This window comes from Rhinolophus sinicus, chromosome 17 (assembly GCF_057876585.1).
Source record: "Rhinolophus sinicus isolate RSI-liver-muscle chromosome 17, RSI-T2T, whole genome shotgun sequence".
Lineage (NCBI taxonomy): Eukaryota > Metazoa > Chordata > Mammalia > Chiroptera > Rhinolophidae > Rhinolophus > Rhinolophus sinicus.
In genome coordinates, this window is record NC_142517.1 from 28,342,354 (window position 1) to 28,369,504 (window position 27,151).

Below are 27,151 nucleotides of genomic sequence, written 5' to 3' on the forward strand. Positions count from 1 at the left end.
TGTTTTGTTTTTCAAATGTGGCCTCCTTAACATGTTGGGTTGTACTGTTTTAAAGAGAGAATAATTGCAGGTCTTCTAAAACATTTTTTTTTGTTTTGAAGCTAATTTAGAAATTTCCTAATATGTGTATGCTCCCTGAGCTTCATTCTCAGGACAGAGGAGAAGAAAATATCCTCTTCCCTGGAAGGGCAATACTATCTTGCCTTGGGCTGTGAAATCTGCCCTACCTCGTGCCACCAGTCTCAGGGAAAGGAGGCTGCCAGAGAACTTGGCTAAAGGTGGGGAGGTAAAAGGTCCAAAGGATTAAATTTGCAGCTCCAAAAATAACCCTTAGTACTCCTGCCACCTCCAAATCAGGCCCTGCACGCTTCTTCACGCTGGCAGAGTGCCACCTCTCTGGCTGTACCCCAGGAGGCCCTGTGGAGCCATGGATGGCCATTCTCTATAGGAAAGCCTCCCAGAGAGGCTAGGAGCCCAGTGAAATAAAGGTGGACATGGAAGATGTATTTTCTCTCTTCTTCCTCTTATTATTCTCTCTTTAATGTCCTCTCCTCTCGCCACCTTCCAACTGTCTCTAGGTTCCTGGAAGGCTTCAAGGACAGTGTTTTCCAAATTCAATAATATGATAGCCCTTCCTCTATGTCCAAATCCCACCTGTATTGTTTCTTTAAATTAGCTCCCTTTTTCACTTAAATTTTTAAAGACTAGCTATTAGTGTATAGCATTATTTTAAGACCAGTTTTACTTGCCATAAACAGAAGACTCACGTATAAATATAATTAAAACAAAAATGTATAGTAATGGACTTTTAGTTGGATAGGGTTGCTTGCTGCAAGCCTTGCACCCCTTAGGTTAAGGAATGCTGGAGAAGTGTGTTAAAGACATACCAGCATCAGAGTGAGACTTGCTTCTTGAAACAGAGACTGGAAAGAGGACTGAAGAGAGAGTAATTTTCTCATTTTATTTTAAAATACCATGTGTACATATAACTTAAGCATTTCCCACTTTGGGATATACTGCTTCGAGTTTTAGACTCACAGCAAATAAATTTGGTGAAATCACTGAGTACATTATTTATTGACTTACTCAAAAACTTTTTGCACATTTTTTTCTCATTATTTGTGTACAGCTTTTGACCAACTATCACAGAGTATTTCTGAGACTGGACTCTTGACTGTGGTTACAAAATGTGGTCTTTGGATACCATGTAACCTAAACCTTGACCCATCCCCATTTTCCTGAAGGGAATTCGGGTTCGAGGCCAATCGTCACTTTCCCAAAGTCACACAAAACAAGCTCTAAGTTTTGTGTTCTTTCAGGCCAGAGAACGAGCAATCTTGTCCCTCAAGAGGCTTCAGGAGGGTTGCCTGGCTGGAGCGAGTCCAAACCTAAAGCCTCCGCGGTGTTGATCGCAGTTGCCATGGCAGCGGCGCATTGTCTCCGCCTCGTTTCGTGACGCCAGGGAGCCAGCGCCCAATGGGAAAGCAGGTAGGCGTCACGCACCGCCTTTCCCGGCGGGCCCCGCCTTCGCGGCCGAGAGAGAAGCGTCGACGGTGCGGGCGAGGCGAGCTCCAGTCGAGGCCGCGGCGAGTTACATCGTTTTCCAATCTGTCTGCGTCCGCCGCGGCTCGAGAGCGAGCTAGGATGTTCGGGATGCTGAGCAACGGTTTTGAGGATGATCCCTTCTTCTCGTGAGTGTCGGGGGCCGGGAGCCCGCGAGGGCGCGGGAATTCAGGGATCGTGAGAGGAGCTATTTGTATTTTAAGCGGAGAGAGCGAGTTTTAGACGGCGAGAGGGAATTCGGATTCCAGGAGGTGGTCTGAGGGAGAGGAAGACGAGGGCATGAGAAGAAAGGGAGAAGACGACTTAGGGGGTGTGTTGGGGGGAGGAGGGTTTGGGGGTGTAGCGTGGAACAGGAGGGTTTGGGGTGTAAGGTGAAGTGAGAAGCATTCGGGGGGGCGTGGGATGGGAAAGGAGTTGGGGACGCGGTAGAAAGGAAGAGAAGGATTTGGGGGCATGAGATGCGGAGATGACCGAACAACCCCTTCTCCCCCCCCCCCCCCACGCACCTCCGGGGTGAAAATTGCTCTTAACCTGGCCGGACTTGGGGTGCCCCCTTTGCTTTCCGCCTTCGGAATGACGCCTTCGCAGCTGCAGGGGCTTTGCAGGTGACGATTAACTGCTGTCTCGGTAACTACCATCTCGGTGGAACTTCTGGTGTGAGTTATGCTCACAGGACCCTTTCCACCCTGTTTCAATTACAAATGAGGGGTGAGGAGTATCTTATAGGATGACAATTCTTTGAAAAGTGATGCGATTTTAAAACAGCATTTTCCCTAAGTGTTTATGAGAGCACAACAAAGTTGTAGAATTGTGCTCTCACTTCCAAGGGCTTGGAAGTTGCCATGTGCACTGTTTGTTTTCTTTGCTTGCTGTGTTACAAAGCTCGCCTTGTTTGGGAAGGGATTCTTCTTTCTGTCAGAAATACAAATAGGGCAGGGAAGCGGGGAGCGGGTGCATTTAACACTCAGGTAAACAAGTACTAACCCTGTGAAGGGTTCCAGGTGAAATAATGTGATGCCTTAGGAGGGAGGAAGACATCCAGAAATTGATTAATTGTTCCATTATGATCTAGTATTCTGTTTTGTTTTTTTAAATTCTTCCTTTGGCAATTATATAAAAGTAATCTAGTTGGATCCCTAAGACAGGAAGATTTGTGATATTTTTTTTGCCTTAGTGTCCTAATTTATTAGAGACCATTTTTTTAACAAGGTTAAAATGTTCACAGTTTAGGACAGATTTTTTTAAAGGAAAATACTATATTGATTTAAATGTATCAGTACTATTTTAAAACCAAATAATATAAAAGTAATGATTGAAAGGATAATTAACACTACAATAGATGAAATAATTAATATAGAAAAATTAAAATTATTACATTTTATTGTAAAAGTTATTCATTATAGTGAAGGTGTAGATGGACTCAGGTAAATTGATTATGTTGTTTTATTTCACTTGTTTAGGAGCTGTTGGGACATTTATGATCCGTGTCATTTTAACAAATTTCAAATTTTGTATTATGATCTTTTAAAAGCCTCTGAGAGTAGGGACTAAATATATCCATAGATTAGTTGAGTTGTTGAAGTGGTTCTTATGTAATTGTGACATCAGTACAATGGATTAAGAAGATTATGATAGACAGTGTTGGGGGTGTATTATGTCTTTGATTATATCAAAAAGAGCAATTGGGCTTAACCATGAATGTATAATTCGTACTTTATTTAAACTGTCTAGCAAAAGTGTAATTTAAACTCTTGGGTGGCTCTTTCTGACCAAAGGCAATGAACAGAGAGTCAGGGTCAGAAATAGTAACATGACAAATAGGAGGCATACATCAAAGAACACTCTTCCTGGGTGCTTAGGATGGAAAGGACCAGCAGTTAACGTCAGTGGGTCCTTCTTTAAATGTAGTTAATGTAATTAACTTTATGAAACTAATTCTTTGCTCCACAGTTAACTATATAGAGAGTAAACATACTTTGGGGAGGTTCGGGAGAAAAAGACTATGAGTTCATTATTTATTTCAAGTAATCTGGCCTTTTATCCCAATACCAAACAAAATGAGTATTCCTTACTTAATATAAGTCAAATACAGACTTCTTAAAGGTGACAGATTTATTAAATCTACTACTGATCTTAAGGAACACAGAAGAGTTCCATGCCCACCATCTTTTATATAATGTTATATCTATTTCTAACACTGTGTGTCTGATCATTGGGTTCCTTAGTGGCTAGTTTAATATGTGACATGTAGAAAGTATTCAGTAAATATTGTGTAATGATAATCTGGTGTCTCATAATTAATCTGGTACTCATTGCTGAAAGTAATTATTTGCATTCAATAAATTCCACTGTTGATTCTGGCACTTTCTCATTCGAACACTACCATTATCTAAATAATCTATTAGTTCAGAATCAAGGATATCACTATAAACATACTTTACTAATTATTCAAAAGTGGACAGACAAAAAAATCCACTTCTTGGATAGAAAATTAGAATTATTAAATGATTTGAGACTGGTAAGGTACTGTGGTCAAATTGTCAAAATGCTTAAAAGATTTGAGTGAAAAAAACAATTAAAATCTGTAGTTTTGAATACAAATTATTCATTTTCAATGTTTACCTTCCCATAACAGCACATGTTAAATGTTTCGTCAGAAAATTAAAGGGAAATTTTAAAAGCAATATTTCAACGTTTGTTGTTTTACTGAGTATTTGGGACATTTTTTATATTGATATCTTACTATGTTTCAGAGCTGAAGTTATTTCAGTGAAAATTTCCTTACAGTATACCTTCATATATATACCTTATTAAATAAATAGTACTTGTAATTTGCTTAAAAACACAAAGGCTAAAAGCTGGCAATTCCTGGCATGCAGTTTTCTCTCAAGAATACTACTTTCCCGTCTCATTTACATTTTTGCTAAAGAACAAATAGGAATATGTATATATAAGCAGGAAAACTAATTTGAAGTTAAAATGATTTTCGCATCTATCCTATACCCTAAAAGAATTGATTGTTTGGTATAAAAGTTTACATACTTGTATTTCTAGTATAATCTATAAATTTCTACTTTGTACAGAAATATGAACTTTGAATCTTCTGAGCTACAGAAATGAAATTCTGATCGTGCAAGTCTACAAAAAATAGCTATGTTACCTCTTATCAGCTATTAGACGTTAAAGACTCAGAAGCAGGTTGGCAATTCTATCAGCCTTGTTTTGAATCATAAACTGTTAGCATTTCCTTAAGCTACCTAACATATGCGCACCATATAAGTGATGACCAGTCTTTGATCAAAGCACTGCGTATGTATTCACAGGATGTTGCTTTTTCCATCTCTCTGCTTTCTGCAGGAGCTAGACTTTACATAGCTATAATCTCTGTTTAAAATTTTTTTTAATTTTATTTATTTTGTATTTTGGAGGTAGTTGGAGGACACTGCTTTGACATATACACTGACTTGAGTTGGAAGTGAATGTATTCCGTGTAAAAGACAGGCACTGACTGATATTTTTTTGATTGAGAATATTGTCATAGCAGGAAATTAAACAAAATTACTAGGTTAGCTTTTGTGGACAATGTACAAGGTTACTTACGTATTTGTTTTTAGACATAGTATGAGATAGGTTCTTCATCAAGATGACATAGTTTGGTGCTCATTAGTATTCTAATTCTAATCTTTTAATAAAGGTAGCTTGAGAATACTCAGCTAAAATGTAAAGTTTTGATTTTCAGGATCCCATTTCATGTTAAGACCCCCTAACAGCTACAGTGATTTTTAGCATCTAAAAATTTCTTTTCTCAGAAATATTTTGACATAGATATTTCTTATAAATGAACTTTGCACTTTTTGATATCATATTTAATAGATAAGCCTCGAACTGAGAGAATTTCTAAGGTAGACTGTTGATTTGGAGCATTTTTTGGTTCACTAGCTACAAACCATTGAGTTAGGAGCTAGGAGAACAACATGTTTATGACATAGTTGCTGTGTCGGGGAATACCGTTCAGTAGCATCTACTCATACCATAATGCTTAGTTCTATCAAACATTATAAATATCCACATAAAAGTAGGGGGAGGGGACCATAGTCATTCCTGCAAGTCTTAATATCAAAGGTTTTTGCCACACCACCATTATAAACTACTTCTAAACAATGGGAAAATAGAATTGCCTGTGGAAATGTAATTCAGTCCTCAGGCATTAATATTTCTTAGGTTTCTACTATGTGCGCAGCCATGTGAAGTCTATTATAAATTTGTAAAAGTTACAGACCATGCCCTCAAGATTCTCTTATGGATGTTATATGCGTTATATCTAGTGTTAAAACCTTGGATCACCTGATGTGTTTTCTTTATGGACATACACCTCATTGAAACTAGGGATCGTTTCTTTATGATCAAGAGAACCTTAACAATCTTCTGGCTAAGCTTTTGCTACCTCTATGTATGGTGGAAGGAAGGAATTTCCCTTGATGAATGGGACTGCCATGTCAATTATCTGAGACCTTTATATAATAACTAATGGTTTTTACTTAGAAGCAAAAATATCTATATTCTCATACAGGCCAAATAAAATTGTAACCTGCCCTCCCAAAAATATATATGTTATATGTATATATATACACACACATATATTTTACATTTGAGAGAGTCTTAAAAATAGGAACTTATCCTGAAGTGAAACTTTACCAGCTATTAAAAAAAATTTTTTTATGTTGAAATTATTCCCCAGAGACCCGGAGTCAATTTAAGACTTAACAATTTTTTTGTGAGGGGAGGGGGCAACAATTTATTTTTCCTAGCTTGTGATAGGTCAATAATATGGAGTAGAAAACGTACATTTGGTACCAAATGTCACTATGTTTGGTGTGGTTTGTGTCCACGATCCCAAAAGAGATAGTATAGCCATCATAATAGTATAAATAAATTTTTCCTGATTTAAATGAAAATGCATCCTCATGGAAAAACCTGAAAATTATAGAAAGTTTGGTAAAGGAAATCATGCATCCCAAAATTTTAGCTCTATCAATTATTTGGTGTATTTATTTCCTATTTTGCATATATGAAATTTTTTTTCCAAAATTGAACCAAATATTATGGTTATAAATATACTGTTTTTCCTCAATATTTATCATAAACATTTTCCCAGTTTTTAGATTTTCTTTAAAGTGTGAATTTAGTGTCTGCAAAATACTGCATCCTGTGGATGTACGAAGAATATATTTCATATATATCTTTAAATACATTTTCAATTATTACTTAGGCTAATTTATGTATATGAAATGTTCAGTTCATAGGGTATGAACTTTATGAGGCCTCATCATATTTCCAGTTTATTTTCTTATAAGAATGAAACATTTATTTTCAAAAGAGAACAATATGAATACATAGAAATATATAAAAACTATTAATTTCTTACCTGAGAAAACAAACTCTTGTATTAGGTTAATTTAAAAAATATTAAAACCACTGTTTGCTACCACAAGAGATTTTTGGCTTTGATAAAAAAGAATTCAGGCTTGTACAAGAGAAATCTTAGTCTTATCTCCAAGCAGTTGCTGTTGTGGGTAGACATAAGTTGAACTCACTTCATGGTCAGCTAGATTTCTTCCTGAATGGTTCAGACAGGTGCAAAGCCAGACTGTGAGCCCACTTTTGTCTTAATGCTTTTCCCAAAAGGCCACCTTTTGTTCATGTCACTCAAAAAATAAAGATTTTTTTAGTATTTTCTCTCTATATAAATATACCTACTCTTTTTAAATAAAGAGAAACCTGAGCAACACTTTAAATGAGCCACATTTAGTTGCTGAAATTTTAACCCAATTGTGATGCAACCAAAAAAATGAATCTCACTAAATTGTATGTTTCTATAGGAAAATAATAGTTGTTTAATACTTATCCACAGTACAAAATTCCCTGAAGTGTCTTTCTTCATTGTAATTGAATTTCATCCACATATCTAAACTAAAGGTTAACTGGTTTTCTTAAGTAACTATGCATTAATAAGAATGAACATTTTAATCTCCCTATTTGTACCATATTCTAAGCTCTAAATATCCAGTGAGTATAGAACTCTAAGCAAAAGGACTCTTTTGAATCATTCACTTTGTAACTTCAGGTGGTATGAAATCCTTTAATTCCCATAGTACTATTTCTTTTTGTTCTTTAAAGATATTTTATTATTAAATATTTTAAATATATACTATAAAAGTATAACAATGTTGTATACCCAATACTCAGAATTTCAAAATTTACATCGGCTATATCCATCTCTATTGCTGCTATAGTCTCCAAATTGTTTTAAAAGCAAATTCCAGAATTCTTGTCATTTCACCCGTGTATATATCACTGAAAAATATGGTTATCTCATTACATAACCACAATATCATATTCACGTCTAACAAAATTAACCATAATTTCAATTGGCATCATCTGGCACTGAATATCATTGAGATATGAAATACTTTATAATATAGTTTTAGAGCTAAAAATTAGAAATTGTTTCTTAGACAACTCACTTAGGGTCTGAGAACTACTTGAAACTCTGCTTCTTAAAGTAAAAAGTAGAGAGACAAATACACCAAATTCCGATTTCCTTAATTTTAAAGTAACTTTTGATCTTCAGATCTTGATTTGGAAAAACATAAAACAATTCCCTTTCTTCCCTCTAGTGCACTATAACATAAGCTGCTCATTGTGTGCCATTGGCCATTTAATTTTTAAATTGTTATAACTTCCCCATAGTGTTAGTTACCTGTAGTTCTTCTAGAAGAGTGATTCTCAGGCTTTTAACAGGTGGAAAATCCAGGAATAGTAGTCTGTTTAACCTTCTGTGCCTGTCACTCCTAAATATGAGGTATGACAATTAAGTTTGCAAACTCATCCTAGAAAAAGTGCTACATCCCACATTGCTGAATATCACTACGGTCATCTTCGAAGTACTCCCCTTGGGAAGCTATTCACTGACGCCAGTGCCTGGTCCACCCTTCAAAGCAATTTTGGAACTCTTTTTCTGGAATGGCCATCAGAGCTGTCATCGTATTACCCTTGATGTCCTGAATGTCATCAAAATGTCTTCCTTTCAATATTTCCTTTATCTTCAGGTAAAGAAAGAAGTCACTGAGTACCAGATCAGGTGAGTAGGGAGGGTGTTCCAATATAGTTATTTGTTTACTGGCTAAAAACTCCCTCGCAGACAGTGTGCCATGTTGGCTCACACATTGTCGTGATGCGAGAGCCATGAATTATTGGCAAAAAGTTCAGGTTGTTTTCATCTAACATTTTCGCTCAGTCTTTTCAGCACTTCCAAATAGTAAACTTGGTTAACTGTTTGTCCACTTGGTACAAATTCATAATGAATAATGCTTCTGACATCAAAAAAGGTTAGCAACATCGTTTTGACTCTTGATGTGGACTCACAAAACTTTTTTGGTCATGGAGAATTGGCTGACTTCCGCTGTGCACTGTGACACTTTGTTTCAGGGTCATATTGATACACCCATGTTTTATCACCAGTGATAACATGACCCAAAACATAGTCTTGCCTCTGCAAAAGGTCTTGGCAAACATTCACCCTCCTTTGCTTTTGTTCATCAGTGAACTTTTTTGTGACCATTTTTGCAGACACCTTTCTTATGCCAAGATTTTCAGTTAAGATTTTCCTAACTGTTTCTCTATCAATGTTTACTTGGTCTGTTATGTTTCTCACAGCCGACGATTTTGACGCATAATTCGACGAATTTTTGCAATGTTTTAATCTGTTCTGCTTGTTCCTGGCCGCCCTGATCTCTCTTCATCAGTGACGCATTCTCTCCCCTCAGAAAAACATTTAATTCATTTGTACACCGCCATTTTCTTCATGGCATTATTCCCATAAACTTGGACTAACATGTCCCTGATCACTTCTACTCTTGCCAAATTTAACAAGAAATTTAATGTTTGTTCGTTGCTCTAATTCAAGCTCAAACATTTTCACGACAGCACACAAAAATATGCAGTAACAATAATGAACGCCACTCAGCAAGACACCGCCACACATTAACATGAAAACAGCTGTGAGACACTGATTTATCAAGGTTATGAAACCTTACTGAGCTGTTTGTGCAGTGCCAATGAAGCGCACAGTGGCGAGTTCTCGAATTTAATTGCCAGACCTCATAAGAAAAAAATCCAAAACTAAAAATCTCAAAAAAATTCATGGAAAATGACCTTATTTATGTTTTTCATCATTGTATATATAATATCTGTACTTGTTTTTTTCTTTAACATGTTAGTCTGTTTTTAATTGGAAGGAATATGAAATACATGTAATATCTAAATAAACCTTCTGGGCGTGTGTCTTTAGTTTATTGTATTTCCTAAGTGAATTTATTACAACTACATTTCTCCAGTTCATACCCAACATTCAGCTAAAGAGTCTCTTCATTCTGAGAGGCTCTGTTACTAATTTGGTTAAGAATAGTTTAATTTCTGGGCTTCTGTTGAAATTTTTGTATTCTCTTACTTTGAGAGCATCCTAAACCTACACACACTGGAGTGCACTTTTATGAGTCTGCATAAAATTTGTCAGTAAGCAGGAAGGAGGCTGGAAAGTAGTCAGAGCAGTGTCCCCACGTGGATTCATATAAAAAAGGACAACAGGGTTATGGCAGGAGAGCAAATAGAGAAGTAAGAGTACTAAGAGTACACGTTAAAATTTTTTAGAATATAGTTAGTCAATGATCTGCTTTGTAAAGTGGGTTTCAATCATCCAGAACAGCAGTGGCTTTAATGCAGAGGTGATTGGAAATTATCATGTCAAACAAGTATGCAGAGGAATTTCTATTTATTTAAGTCATTCATAACTATATTTTTCTACTTAACAGTCTCCTTTAAAACAGTTGACATTGCACAAGAATAAACAGATCTGGAGACACTCTTATATAAAGTCTCCTTACTAGATTTGTTTAGAGAATATTCATCTTTTAATTTTTTTGTTTTGGTACTTTGTAATATCTTCAGATGTACTTGGGAAATGACACTGCTTTCTGAGTAGAAGATGAGATTATGATTGCTGGAACTATTGATGCCTACCTAGTTCTTCATTTTTAGTAAAACTTCACTGCTAAGATATTATTGTTTCTTAATGCAACGTGGTAATCTAATTTGGTTAACCACAGTAGTTTTTTTTTTTAATCCTTAAGATTAAAGCACCTTTCCATGATTTATGGTAGAATCAACTTAATCATTTGAAACATTAAACTTTCTATATCCAATTTTCAGAAACATTCAAGTTTAATAAGGCAATAAGGTCTCAGAACTACACAATGTTTTAGAGTACTGTATCTGTCTTAGCATATATTTAAAACGAAGGCCTAATTAATAGCAGCTGGGAAATACTAATTTTTTAAAACATAAAACTTAGTAGCATCTTACCATGAACCAAAATTTGACAAGCTAATATAGTTTAGGGTTTACACTGATGAAATAAATTGTCATTATTTTTTTACAGCATTTTAGTAGGAGTTGCCACAAGATAAACTTTATTAATATTATGAAAGAAGAGCACATTTATGCATCCTGGACTGAACATTTGCATTTGATTTGGAATTACAGAACTTTTTTCCCCATTTGAATTTTCCATGTTTACACATGTACTATAACATTTTAAAAAATGAAAAAGACTTTTAAAATTCAGTAACCTCTAACATCTGTCAATTAATATTGTATTTTATAAAGTACCAAGGTGCTTTACTTTTTCAAAAGTGTGTTTCTGGCATGTGTAATACATGCTTATGGCAAAAACTCAAAAGGGGGGCCGGCCCGGTGCCTCAGGTGGTTAGAGCTCCATGCTACTAACTCCGAAGGTTGCCAGTTCGATTCCCACATGGGCCAGTGGGCTCTCAACCACAAGGTTAAAAAACAAAACAAAACAAAAAAATACTCAAAAGGTATAAAAGAGCACATGGTTAAAGACTCCCTCCTCACAACAATGTGAATATACTTTATTGAACTGCGCATTTAAAAATAATTAAGATAGAAAGCAGTCCTAAGAGGCAAATTCATAGCAACACAGGCCTACCAACCTCAAGAAGCAAAAAAAAAAAAAAAAAAATTCTCAAGCAATCTAACCTTACACTTAAAGGAACTAGAAAAAGAAGAGTAAACAAAGTCCAAAGTGAGTAGAAGAAAGGAAATAATAAAGATCAGAGCAGAAATAAGTGCAATAGTCTTAAAAAAAAAAAAAGTACAAAAGATCAGTGAAACCAAGAGCTGGTTCTCTGAAAAGGTAAACAAAATTGATAAACCTTTAACCAGCTTCATCAAGAAAAAAAAGAGAGAGGATACACATAAAATCAGAAATAAAAAAGAAGTGACAAGTGACACCACAGAAATAAAAAGGATTATAAGAAAATATTACAAACAATTATATGCCAATGAAGGACAATCTGGAAGAAATGGATAAATTCCTAGAAACATACAATCTTCCAAGACTGAATTAAGAAGAAACAGAAAATCTGAACCGACCAATTACTACTAACAAAATTAAATCAGTAATCAAAAAACTCCCAACAAACAAAAGCCCTGGACTGGATGGGTTCAAAGGTGAATTTTACCAAACATTCAAAGAAGAATTAACACCTGTCCTTCTCAAACTATTCCAAAAAAATTCAAGAGGAGGGAGAGCTCTCAGCCTCATTTTACAAAGCCACTATTACCCTGATTCCAAAACCAAACAAAGACATTACAAAAGAAGAAAAGTGTAGGCCAATATAATATTTACAAAATATTAGCAAACTGAATTAAGTAATACAGTAAAAAGATCATACACCATGGTCAAGTGGGATTTATTCCTGGGATGGAAAGTTGGTTCAGTACCTGGAGATCAGTCAATGTAATACACCAGATAAACAAAATGAAAGATAAAAATCATATGATCATATCAATAGATGCAGAAAAAGCTTTTGACAAAATCCAGCATCCATTTATGATAAAAACTCGCAGCAAAGTAGGAATGGCTATATAATAAAGGCTATGCACTACGCACCCACTGCTAACACCATACTTAATGGGAAAAAGCTAAACGCATTCTCCTTAAGCTCAGGAACAAGACAAGGATGCCCACTTTCACCACTTTCATTCAACATAGTATTGGGAGTTCTAGCCACAAGAGGACCCTACAGATTCCACTAAAAACTATTAGAACTAATAAATGAATTCAGTAAAGTAGCAGGATACAAAATTAATATTCAGAAATCAGTTGCATTTTTATACACCAATAATGAACTGTCAGAGAAATTAAGAAAACTGTCCCATTTACAATTGCATCAAAAACAAAAAACCTAGGAATATATTTAACCAGGGAGGTAAAAGACCTGTACTCGGAAAAGTTTAAGACACTGAAGAAAGAAATTGAAGAAGATGCAAATAAATGGAAGAATATACTGTGCTCATGGATAGGAAGAATTGACATCGTTAAAAATGTCCGTACTACTCAAAGCAATCCATAGATTCAGTGCAATCCCTATTAAAATACCAATGGCACTTTTCACAGAACTGGAACAAATAATCTTAAAATTTATATGGAACCAGAAAAGACCCCAAATATCCACAGCAGTCTTGAGAAAGAAGAACAAAATTGGAGGTATCATGCTTCCTGATATCAAACTATCCTACAACATAGTACTGGCGTAAAAACAGACACATAGATCAATGGAACAGAATAGAGAGCCCAGAATTAAACCCATGTCTATATATGGTCAGTTAATCTATGACAGAGGAGACAAGAACATACAGTGGGGTAAAGACAGTTTACAAGTATTCAATGAATGGTATTGAGAAAACTGGATAGATGTGTGCCATATACAAAAATAAACTCAAAATGGATTAAAGACTTAAATGTAAGATGCGAAACCGTAAAACTCATAGTAGAAAACAGGCAGTAAACAAACTGTGAGACGTTGCTCTTAGTGATATTTTTTTCTGGTCTATCTCTTTGGGCAAGGGAAACAAAAGAAAAACTGAGCAAAGGATACTACATCAAACTAAAAAGTTTTTAACAACAAAGGAAAACATCAGTTAAACGAAATGATAGCCTACTGACATCAAACTAAAAAGTTTTTAACAACGAAGGAAAACATCAGTTAAACGAAATGATAGCCTACTGAATTGGAGAAGATGCTTGCCAATGATACATCTGATAAGGGGTTAATACCCAAAATTTATAAAAATAAAAAAAACTCATACAACTCAACACACACACACACACACACACACACACACACACACACACACACACAAAAAAAAAAAAAAAAAAAAAAACACTGAAAAATGGGCAGAGAACCTAAATAGACAGTTTTTTCAAAGAGGACATAAACATGGCCAATAGATACATGACAAGATGTTCAATGTCCCTAATCATTAGAGAAATGCAAATTAAATCTACAATGAGATATCACCTAATACCTGTCAAAATGGCTATCACTGATAAATCAACAAACAACAAGCGTTGGCAAGGATGTGGAGAAAAGGGAACCCCCATCCACTGTTGGTGAGATTGCAAATTGGTGCAGCCACTATGGAAAATGGTTTGGAGATTACTCAAAAAATTAAAAATAGATCTACCTTATGACCCAGCAATTCCAGTCCTGGGTATTTATCTGAAGAAATCTAAAACTCTTAATTTGAAAAGCTATATGCACCCCTGTGTTGATTGCAGCACTCTTTACAGTGGCCAAGATATGGAAGCAACCTAAGTGCCCGTGAATAGATGAATGGATAAAGAAAAAGTGGTGTATATATACACAATGGAATATTACTCGGCCATAAAAAAGAACATCTGTGACATGGATGTATTTAGAGGGCATTATGCTAAGTGAAATAAGAGAGACTGAGAAGGACAAATGCCATATGATCTCACTTATATGTGGAATCTAAATAAATGAACAAACAAAAGAGAAAAAGATTCGTAGATACAGAGAACAAACTGATGTTTGCCAGAGGGGCATGGGGGTTGGGAAGCTGGGTAAAAAGGTGAAGGGATTAAGAAATACAAATTGGTAGTTACAAAACAGTCATGAGGATGGCAAGTACAGCATAGAGAATATAGTCAATAATGTTGCAATAACTATGCACAGTGCCAGGTGGGTACTAGACTAATCGGGGGGATCACCGCATAAATTACATAAATGTCTAACCACTATGCTGTACACCTGAAATTAATATAAAATAATATTGAATGCCAACTATAACTGAAAAATAATAAATTTAAAAGAAAAAGATTGTTTATCACAGCAAGGAGCAGTTGGTTGCACTAATGATGCAGTTTGTTAAAAGGATGTGTAGGCAATGTTTTCCAAACTGGCCTCTCCCAAGTACCAGGGGTTCCTGGAGCTGCTGCAATGCTTGCCTGTGAGGGAGGTGCAGGAGACGTATAGGAGGGGGAGAAGGCCAGGGGACAAGAGCAGTTGAGACTGGGAGCTTCCAACCTCATTGCAACCAGTCCAGCTCCACTTCTATCTGTTTTACATATTAGGCTTATAGGAAAACTCCCTTAAAGAATACATTCCAGAGTTAAAACAGTTTGCAAAACATTGTACAATAGCATCATGGCAGAAAGGACATGGGTTTGGGCTCAGATTTATTATAGTCTTAGATCTACCACTAAACTAGCCGTGTGACCTTAGGCAAAATACTTGATCCCTCTGTTCCTTGGTTTCCTTATCTGTAAAATTAGAATAATAATGGTTCCTACCTGACTGTTACTGTTGTGAGAATTGAGATAATGCATATGAAGTACACAGAGCTGGGGGAAGTAAAAAGCAACAGTGAAGTTTAGCTGTTATAGTTGTTTAGTGAGATGCAAAAATGTTCACACACAAAAAATGATTAAGATAAGGAAAAGCTTATTGACTGTACACATTATCTGGGCACTTTTCTGTATACTTCAAAAAATAGCTTAAGATGTGGTACATATGTATACAATGGAATATTACTCAGCCATAAGAAAAGATGAAATGCTGCTATTGGCAACGACATGGATGGATCTTGGGAATATCATGCTAAGTCAGGTGGAAAAAGTCAAGAACCGTATGAGTTCACTCATGTGGGATATAAAACAGAAAACAAAGGAACAAACAAGACAAACAAAAAGTGCATAGACTCAGACAACAGTATAGTTGTTACCGGAGGGAAAGGGAGGTGGGGGAAGGGAGGTAGAAGAGGGTAAAGGCGTCAAATATATGACAGAAGGAGACTTGACTTTGGATGGTGAAAACAAAATGCAATATACAGATGACGTATTATGGAATTGTACATTTGAAATCTATATAATCTTATTAACCAGTGTCTCCCCAATATATTTAATAAAAAAATAAATAAGACTCCCACCTTTGGTCCTCAACTATCTAGTGACCCTCCCAGAATACAACTACTGTGATCAGTTTGCTGCATAGCCCCTGGGATTTTTTTCTATACATTTGTAAAAAAAAAAAAAAAAAATATATATATATATATATATATATATATATATATATATATATATATATATATATATGTAAAATGCATATTATATATTATATATAATATAATATATGGGAATTTTTTTAATACGAATGGAGGTATACTATATATCTTGCTAATCCTTCCATATCAGTACATAAATATCAGACTTGCCCTTTTAAAGGTGACATAATATTCCATTTAAATTCTTTTACCAAAGTGCTGAAAAGTGTTTATTTGGCCCTTTCTATCCTTTTTTGTTGTTGTTTTTTTGTTTGTTTGTTTTGTTTTGTTATTCTATCAGTCAAGAAATATCTGTAGGCCAGATAATTTTGGATAGAGGAGTAAGAGATATGTGTTCCCTTTCCTCAAGAAGCTTCTAATCTAGCAGAAAACACAGACAATATTTTTCATGTTATTTTAATTTCCAGTAGTCTTTGCTTTATAAAGAGAGCTAACACAAATAGCAACATTTTAATTATTTTTAACTTAAAATTTTTTAAAATTTCCTCTTGGATTACCAATAGTGTTTAACCGATGTCTTCCCTTTGAGAGAAAGAATAGAAATTAGAAAAAAATAGTGAAGAGTATGTAAAATAAAAATGATAAAAATAGTTGGAATAGTCAGTACTACTCAGAAGTACTGGAATGAGATTAAAGCTGACAAAAATAAAACAAGTATACCATCCCACCTACATTGGTTCAGTTGCAGAAAACAATTTTACTCTAGCAAATTTTGGCAGAAAGAAACTTATCACATGGTATTAAATGGCTTAGAGAGGGCGGCCGGTTAGGTCAGTTGGTTAGAATGCGGTGCTCTTAAAAGGTTGCCGGTTTGATCCCCACACGGGCCACTGAGCTGTGCCCTCCACAACTAGATTGAAACAACTACTTGACTTGAAGCTGATGGGTCCTGGAAAAACAAATAAAATGTTTTAAAAATAAATAAGAAAGGGAAGGGAAGGGAAAGGAAAAGAAAAGAAAGAGCTTAGAGAATTATTGTGATAGCTGAAGGAAATAGACTAGATTGAACTCTCAGGGATGACTGCCTAAGCCACATCACAGATCCAGATGACGGAGGGGCCATCTGCCACTTCTAGCGTTAGGAATTGCTGAATTGGGAAGCTGCTGCTACTGCTGCTGGCTCCAAAACCATGGTATACCTGCTAGTACTCATACCAGCAAAATGGATTTCTCATGCCTGTCCCCCGATTCCCATAAAGCTCTAGTGATCATACGCACTGAGTGCTGCTAACACTGCTGCAGGAAAACTGTATCTCTGTGATCATGCTTACCGACAAAGAGAAGTAATGGTTACGTACAGACTGTGTTGCACCTCTACCTCTCAATTCTCTAATAATTTCCTACAATTGGCAGAACCTTTGCTGCAGTGGAGTCCAGGAGATTAAATTTTTAGCTTTGTAACCTCTACAGGATAGAAATGCACATTGAAAGGAGGTGAAATGGATTGAATGCCAATCTACCTTATACAGCCTCTTCCTTTCCTTCCCCCAATCTGTATCTCCCTTTCAACCCCAAGCCTGCTCAGTAATTTCTGGCAGCAAAATGGCCTTTACCCTTTGTGTTGCTATTTTAAAGCAAGTGAAAATATGTGACAAGGGAAAAATTAAAGTTTGGAGTCACTATGCTCCCCCCCACACACACACTTCCTTTTTAGGAGATTAGATTATTGCTCCGGTGGTACTCCTCTGCTGCACTGAATCTCAGAAAAGGAGGAACAAAAAAAGCATAAGCTCTAGAGATCTGCTGTATAACACTGTGCCTATAATCAACAATACTGTATTGTATATTAAATTTTTCTTAGGAGAGTAGTGTATTTTTTATCACAATAAAAAAATAAAATTTTAGGAAGCTAGAGAAGCTAATTTGATAAGACAAAGAAAGATAAGTCTGTTAGGCCTCAGATTAAAAGAGTTTTGGGAGGATGTTAAAGCAGGAGAGCCTTTTCTTTCTTTCTTTTTTTTTTTTTTTAATAAAAGGACAACTGCCAAGGTCTGAGAGACAGATGGAAAATGGACTCTCAAACACTGGAGCAAACTGTAGGACTAAACACACATTCCAGCTTCTCCTTCCTAATTCAGACCTGTAAAAGTCACTTAAAATACTTTTAATCGTTTCTTTTCCAACATTCATTAATTTTCTAACTTGTTCTAAGTATGTAAATAACTGCAAACATTTGAGGAAAACGAACGTGAAAAACAGAAGTTACACTAACAAAATAGAAAACATTTAAGGAATCAAAGCTAATGAAACAAAGAAGACCAGAGAAAGTGCAATTAATAGCTTTAGGAGACTAATTTCTAGTGTGGCCAAGAAAGCTCAGTTGTACCAACTCTCCTGCAGATAACACTGCCCAGAATAAAATACAAAAACAATATTCTGAAGAAGGTACGAGAGAATGACCAAAACCAGACATGAACTGAAGGTGACTCAAAATTGAAAAAGGACCAGGGACAGAGTTTAGTGCAGCCCCACTCACTGGAAGGTGAGGGGGAAAGTCTCAAAAAGGAGAGAATCGGTGAGCACCAAGTACTGTGAATAAATTCTGCATCTGAGGCTTAAACCACACATGTGGCACAGACACATGTAAAGCATTCCAGCTAAGGAAAAAAGAACTGAACTAATATTTGAGCTGTCACTCACAAAACAGAATTTGAATTTTAAGACCAGCCAAAATAATTGACTGCTTAAAAAATAATCAGTATTCCTGAATATAATAGATAGCTTCCACAATATAACAGCCATGATATACGGATACAGTCCAAAATTACTTGACAAACAGGAAAATGTGTGCCATTCTCCAGCGAAAAGATACAGATGGATCCCCAAGTAATCCACATGTTGGAATTAACAGACAAGAATTTTAAAGCAGTTACTATAACTTTGCTCAATAATATAAAGGAAAATATGCTTGTGATAAGTGAAAATATGAACTATCAGTGGAGGAAGAAAAATTATAAAACAAACAAACAACCAAATAGAAATTCTAGAACTGAAAAATACAATATTAATATTTTTAAGTAAAAGGTTCACTGGATGGGCTTAAACAGCAGAATAGAGATGATGCAGGAAAGAGTGAATCTGAAGATAGATTAATAAAAATCAATCTGAAAACAAAACGAAACAAAAGAAACATGGAGGTGAGAGAGAGAATGAGGCATTGAAACTCGCTGAAATAATAATGGAAATTACTAAATTTGGTGAAAGATAAATCTGTAGAGTCAAGAAGCTGTGAACTCCTAAGGATAAAGATGAAGAAATTGGTACCTACTCCATCATAGTGAAACTTCTGAAAGCCAGAGATAAAGAGAAAAATCTTGAAAACAGCTAGAGAAAAATGATACATTGATTAAATATTGGAGAATAAAAAATTTGAATTATATTAGTCTCAGCAGAAAACAGTGAAGGCCAATAGACAATGAAATATCTTTAAAGTGCTGCAAGAAAATATTCTTTATAAATAAAGGGTGAAATAAAATATTTTCAGATAAAAGAAAACTAACAAATTGTTGGAAGCATACCTGCAGAGCAAGAAATGTTAATGTTCTTTAGTGAAGAGAAATGATATCAGATGGCAACTTGGATATTAAGGAAAGAAGAGTGCCAAATGTTAAATATGTAGATAAATGTGAAATAGCTTCAGGAATGACATAAGATAGTGAAGTCATTAAAAAAAAAAAAAGATGCCAGAAATTAAAATTTTCATCTTAAAACAAAAAACTGAATTAAGTAGAATGTTCACAACCAAAGGTAACCTGGGAAACTGAGTCAAGGAATTTCTTCCAATATGCAGCACAAAATCTCAGAGGGTTAAAAGTTCTACAAGAAGAAACAGCTAAAGAGAAGGGAATAATAAATACCAAAAGAAATAACTGAAGAATAATTTCTAGAACTAACGAAAGGCTGAAACCCTTAGAACCGAGATTGAGAAGGGAAATTTGAAGATTGACGGAATTTTTTTCCAGTTCTACACTTGGATCCATGATAACATAATTTCAATACATTAAAAAATATATAAAGAAAAGAATCATAAAGCTTCCAGAGAGTATAAATTTCTAAGAATGAGAACCAGATTGTCATCAGTTTTCTCTTTAAACAACTCTAAATAAGGAAGATAATGAAGCAATATCCTCAAAATACTGAGGGAAAATATTGTAGATTTCTATGCCCAGATCAGCCATTGTTTCAGTTTGATGTGAAATACATAAAGATATTTAGACATGTGACTACTCAGTTTACTGTGCTCAAATTACTAGCTGTTAGAATCCAGGAAGGAAACAGTTAAGATACAAGAAGCAATGGGAATTGAGAAGTAAACCGACCATAACTTTTCTTGATGGAGGGAGATTGAACTAAAGCACTTGCCATGTCCTTTAGTTTTCCCATGGAAACAGACTTCATCTTTTTCCTCTCTTGGAACTAGCACAGGACAGATTAAAAACCCAACTAACATCCAGCCGATTCCAGAAGTTTTGAACTTGGATGACTTGGAGAATAATAGCTGTCCCTTTAATAGAACTAGAGACATGAAGAAAAGCTGGCTAAGGAAAAAAACTATTGGAAACGGTAGGTTTAAAGACTGCCTAGCATAGAAACAGGCAAGTGTTCAATAATCACTTCATCATTATTTGTAATTTATGTTCTGAATATTTCAGGAAGTATCGCGACTTCCTAGCCAACAGGAAGTTGAAAATTGGCGGTAGCCCTTCCCGAGTCAGGACTCTATCCCCACTTCCTGGCATAGTGCCCTTTACATGGTACTCAGTAAGTATTTGTGAAACAAATGGACACCATCAAAGCAAGCAGAAATTGAACTAGAGGTTCCCGATAAAAATGGTTGAAGAGAATAATGGATTAGTGTTTATTTATGTGAGGTCCTTAGAACTGCTGCATTGGGGTTACTTAAAATACTTGCTAAAAGGCTGATTACTGGGCCATCTCCAGATATACTGAATTAAAAATCCCTGGATGTATGTCTCAGGAATCTGTATCTTAATTTGTACCTCGAGTGATTTTTAAGCATGTTGAAGTTAAAAGAAATAATCCACAGAGGGCAGGGAAAAAGACCAGATAAAGGATCAAGCCCAGAGAAAATGAGGGGACAGGCTTTTCAACATTTTAATGTCATTCACAATTAGAAAATATTTGCAAAGCACCTTGGGTACAAGAAGGAGAGACTGATGGAAGTGGGAAGGAACCAGCGCCAGGAGCTTCGGCGGGTTCAGGCCCCACCTGGTTGCCCCACGGCTGAGGGTATTTTGACACTCCAGTACTCTAGTATAGAGATGCTCTATCAAGTGCGAGAAGGAAAATGAACTATCAAAGGAGAATTTAAAGGAGAAATTTATCAGACAAGGTCCAAAACAGTGTATTACCCCCAAAGTTAGAAATGATGCTGAGAATTCAAGGAATAGGAGTGCCCTTTAGGTTTCAATAATTGAAAGGTTAAGGGAATCCTTGGAATTTTAATGCAGAGGTGAAGGGAAGGAAAACAAAGATTTGTAAAGAGATAAAGTGAATGAGCTACAAGGAATTAAAGGACAGAAGTATAAATGATTCTTGGACTATTTTAAGTGCTAAAGGAAAGGAGACAATAGCTCGAAGAGTATCAGGAAAGAGTTTTGGGAGAGGGGTAGGGAAGTATAGTAGAAGCCTTTCTTGGCTACATTAGGAACAGGAAGTTGTTTTCATTGTCATGGATTTCATAAATTCTTTTTTTTTTAACTTTTGCAATTATTTAGTAGTCTAAGAAAGACCTCAAAACCCCCTTGAATTATAACAGGAAATAATAGTTACAAATCAAGCCATTAGTGCAGAGACAGTGCTGTCACTGGGACGGATACTTCATCAGGAGCTGATGCTTTCAGGATCTCTTTTGGCTTGTCCTACTGTGTTTTCCCGAAAATCAGACCTAGCCAGACCATCAGCTCTAATGCGTCTTTTGGAGCAAAAATTAATGTAAGACCCAGTCTTATTTTACTATAATATAGATTGGGTATACAATGTAACATAACATTAATATATAATAATACCGGGTCTTATATTGATTTTTGCTCCAAAAGACGCATTAGAGCTGATCGTCCAGCTAGGTCTTATTTTCGGGGAAACACAGTATTTCAGGTTTATATTCTATATTATTGTCTTAGTCATCAGCCGTAGAAATCTCACTTAGCATACTAGTGCCAGGTTAACCACAGGCTGTATTTTATAACAATTACTTCTAAGACTGTTATATGTAGACTGGCGGGAACAGTTGGAAATTGCTTTAAATGATGTGATTTTAGGAATATATCTGTGGTAGAATAATGGCCCTGCTAAAGATGTCCAAGTCCTAATTCTTAGACTCTGTTAATAGGTTATTTTACACGACAAGAGGGAATTAAGGGTGTTAATAAGCTAACCTGGATTATTTAGGTGGATTCAATTTAATCACAACACTCCTTTAAATGTGAGTCAGAGAGATTTGAAGATACTGTGCTTCTGGCTTTGAAAATGATGGCAGGTACCACAAGCCAAGGAACAGAGGAAGCCTCTAGAAGCTGGAAAAGGGAAGGAAACGTTCTCCCCTAGAACAGGGGTGTCCAAATTTTTTTCAACGGTTTTCACCAAGGGCCATATGCGGTAAAATACACAAACAGCCGGGCCACTCACTCAAGGTGAAGTACGTATTGCCTCACCTGGTTTATTTAAGTAAACTAAATATATTTTTGGAATTTGCTGCGGGCCAATTAACAATGGATTGCGAGCCGCAGTTGGCCCGTGGGCCGCAGTTTGGACATCCCTGCCCTAGAGCCTCCAGAAGAACACATCCCTGCCTACACCTTGATTCTAGTGCAGAGATACCCATTCTGGGTTTCTGACCTCCAGAATTGTAAGAAAATTACTTTGTGTTGTCACTAAATTTGTAGTCATTTGTTATGAAGCAATAGTAAACTAATACAGTGTCCAAGTTTTCTAATATTTACTTTAAAACATATGAGTCTCACTTCTCTGTCAGGATGTAAGTTCCTCCAGACCAGTAATCAACCTCTGTGCTTGACACACAGTATACATAATAAATGTGTTGGATTTAAACCTTCTTGTATGTTAAATTGTCTCCACCCTTTCTTGGGAGAGTCATTTATCATTCTTAAGTAAGTTTCCACTCACCTGGGTGCATGCTACATACATAGAGAAGCATTGCAATCAATAGCTGCAGTTGTGAACTTCTTAGTGACTCTTGATTGGGAGGGTGTGGTGTGCTCATTTAAACCAAAGTTGATTTTTTTTCTGGCCCAAGTGTTTTAATGCATGAGACTTGTGTCTTCTGATCAAGAGTTCCGTGGATTTCTTGTGCCTCAGTTTCAACTGCTCTAGTGTAAGACTGAGAAACCCCACCCTCAATCGAGATTTGTTTTATGAAATAGACTCTTTAATTCATACCATCCCAAACATAGTCTCAAAATTTGGTGAAAATCAATAAAAACAAAACAAAAACATTTTCTTATGATGCAGAAAACAGACCTATAGACAAACTACTTATTTTTATCTATTTGCATTCATTTCCCTTCCAGTCTTTAAATGAAGCCAACAAAATTAAAGACTTAGAATGAGAGGAGTTTTAAATATGTTAAGCACTGCTGCTTGGGATGTAGCCTGTATTAGTATCTATTGCAGCTTAATTTAGCAGCTTAAAACAACAAACATTTATTATGTCATAATTTTTGTTGGTTAGGAATCCAGAATCAGCTTAGCTGGGTGGTTCTGACTCAGGGCCTCTTAGGAGCCTGCAATCAAGTTGTGAGTGAAGGCTGTGATCATCACAAGGCTTGACTGATGGAGAATATACTTCCAAGTTCTTTCACATGGCTGTTGGCTGGTCTCAAAAATCTGCTGCTAAGCTCACTCGTGTGGGCCTTTCCACAAGGTCTGTCTCACAATGTGGCAGCAGCTTTGCCCAGAGCAAGCCATTATGCTGAGATAACTCCCAAGGAAAAGGCACAGACTTTTTAAAAACCTAGTTTTGGAATTGGTATCCCATCACTGTGAGTAAGTTCAGCTCATACGCAGGGGGAGGGAATTACATGAAGGCATTACCAGCTGGGAGTGAAGGTCATTGGGGGCCATCTTAGAAGCTACCTACCACACATAGAAATTAGTGAGTTCATTAGTCTACCAGAGACTAGATAAATTTATAATATTCCTAACTGAAATTAGGTTCAATAATATCAGAAATTTTGTAAAAAACAAGAAAAGCCCACTACAAATAAATTTCCCATATTAGAAGATATAAAGTAAAAATGGAAGACTTAACTTTCAGACAGGAAATTCAGAAGGCATATTAGAATAATCAACACAATTTACTGTTTCATCATACTCCCTTCAGATTGTCCACTTCTCACTTCCTATTCCAATTCTTCCCTTCACTTTTCAAATTCTACTTATTCTAATAATCAAAAATAATCAAAAGCAGCTTATAGAGATGTAAAATGTTATAAGAATTGGAATTTAAAATGAAAGGAAAGACAAAAAGCTAAGAAGTAAAACTACTACACAAAGATCATAGTCTGGTGAAAACTGAAGACTTAACAAAGATTCATGGCTATGTGGCTGAATAAGTTGATATTAAGAAAATGAAAAGGTGAGTCCAAGACTGGGAAAAAATACTTAAGAGACATATATCTGATTAAAGTCTAGAATATAGAAAGACCTCTTGTAGCTCCAAATAATGAGACAAGCAAACTGGTTTTTAAAATTTTGAACAAGTGTTTTATCAAAGAAGACATATTAATGCCAAATAATACAAAATAAAACCCCAGTGAGATATTACACCACCACTCAAATGGCTAAAATTAGACTGATACTACCAAGTGTCAGCAAGAATGTAGCACAACGAGTTCTCAGTTCACATTTTTTATAAATTTAAACACTCTCTTAGCATACAACCTAGCAACCGCACTCCTAGGTATTTTATTAAAGAGAAATGCAACTATGTATACACAAAGACCAGTGCATTAATGTTCATAGAAGCGTTATTCATAATAGCCAAAAACTAGAAACAATTTTGTTATTATCATATACATACAATGGACCTAGCAATAAAAATCAATGAACCACTGATAAATAGAACAACATGGATGAATCACAGAGGCCCTATACTAAGTGAAAGGAGCTGACCCCAAAGACAGCATAATATATGGTTCCATTGTATGAAATTCTGAAAAAGACAAAACTAATGACAGAAAGTCTATCAGCGGTAACTAGCGTTAGAAGGAGGTAAGCAAAGGGGCAAGAAGGAACTTTTTGGGGTGATGGAAATGTTATGCATCTTAATTATTGTGGTTATGATTATATATGTTTTTCAATATTCAAACTACAATTAAAATGGATAAATTTCATTGTATGTAAATTATACCTCAACACAGCTGAATTAAAACAAAGCAAAAAAAATCCTCTTCATACACACAAATCCAGTTAAGTGGTTTGCTGATCAATTACATTTGAAGTTTGGTGTTTTTTTTAACCTCCAAGGTAACATATGAATAAATCTGAGCTCCCTTGGTGTAGATTTAGTTGCACAACCACTGCAGAATTCAAAAGAAAACTCTTTCTGCCTGGAACTGCTAAAGGAAGACAATTTTTGAGCTTCCTCATGACAACATCAGAAGATTGGAATGTAGAATTAGAAGCTGGAAGGGTGACCTAAGGAGGAGGACACTGAGATGGAGAAGTCGGAAAGGAGGGCAGACCACTGGAGGGCTCCGAGGGACCTCAGGGAAGAATGAGGTTGCCTTGGTAATGTGAGCTCCAGTAGCAATGCGTCTTAAGTTCTGGAATAAGCAATTGACCAGTGAGTGACTCAGCGACTTTCCAACTGAAGTGAACTTGAGAAACCACTGTGATAAGGCAATACAATTTTAGTTTCTTGAATAGGAAATGAAATGGGGTGAATGGGATAATATAAGATTATGAGCACTGATATTCATACAGCACATAGAACAGGGCTTGGAACATGATTACTGCTGTATGTCTTTTTTATGTAAAATACATGATTTTTTCCTATGAGAGACATTTAATAATAGAATAATAGGGAGTGGCATTCATACACAAGTTAAGAAGAGAAGGTAAGGGAAATTGACATTTAAGTATTTTATGGGCCAGATACTGTGCTTTATGCTTTCAGATTACATGATTTAATCTCAACAGTGATATGCGATACTATCCTCACTTTATGGTTGTGGAAACAGACTCAGAAAGAGAGGCTTGGGTTCTGATTAATTCAGGTACAACAAACAGAAGGTGCCTCAAAGGTTGGTGAAGTGACTACTTGAGTTAAGATCAAGTAGTCGTGCATCAGTGATGCATGTACACAAACCATTCCGCACTAGTGAATTCCATCGGGAGGTTGAGGGGACAGTATTCTGCATTTCTAACCTCACTAGTTGGGTGGTAATTTTTAAAAAGTTTGAGAACCTCTGTCTTAAGACTTGGAAAATATTTTTACTGGGTGGTGATTTTTAGTATTTAGAGTTAGAAATAAAAGTTAGCCTCATAGAGATGATCTGTAGCTTTGTCTATTAAATAACATATCTTCAGTGTTCATAACATAGCTATAGTTCTCAATGCATATTTTATAAAGAAGAGTTAAAAAAAATGAACAAGGCAACATTCTTTATTAGTCCTCACTAGAATTTATATTGTTGACTGCCCGAGGTGGCCTTGGTAGCATTATTTTTCAGAGTACTTTTTTTTTTTTTTGCCATTTCCCTTAGTGCTAGTTTATGCTTGCTACCTGGGTTGTGTTACTTTGTGTTTTTATCATTTTTGTACAGTAAGAGATAAAGGTGTTATTATTATACACAAATACACAAGTGAATTATAGTGGATAACAAATAGAACAGTTTTTTTATTCATGAATAGTGGGTCTTTATGAGATAGTTATGTTGCCTATAAATTGTATTCATGAAAACTGGGTCTTTATGAGATAATTCTATTCTTCTAAAATCTCTTTTATCTCTTTAACAAGCATATTAGCTCAATAATTCTTTGTAGTATTTAGCTGCTTATTATTTAAATTCCAACACTCACTCTTACATGATTATAT

General features: G+C 35.7%; 1 protein-coding gene across 5 annotated transcripts in view; it reads left to right on the forward strand.

Moving 5' to 3' along the window:
- The first annotated feature begins 1,521 nt into the window (after positions 1–1,521).
- The window catches only part of MLF1 (myeloid leukemia factor 1), a 42,322-nt gene continuing 16,692 nt past the window's right edge, over positions 1,522–27,151 (forward strand). For 2 of the 5 annotated variants that reach the window (XM_019731956.3, XM_019731955.3), the window contains exon 1: positions 1,524–1,691. In XM_019731956.3, coding sequence (XP_019587515.3) covers positions 1,645–1,691 — 47 coding nt within the window. In that variant the 5' untranslated portion in view covers positions 1,524–1,644. Of the gene's footprint in view, positions 1,692–27,151 lie in introns of all 5 variants that reach the window. The other 3 variants (XM_074326957.2, XM_074326949.2, XM_074326945.2) reach the window with 3 other exon arrangements.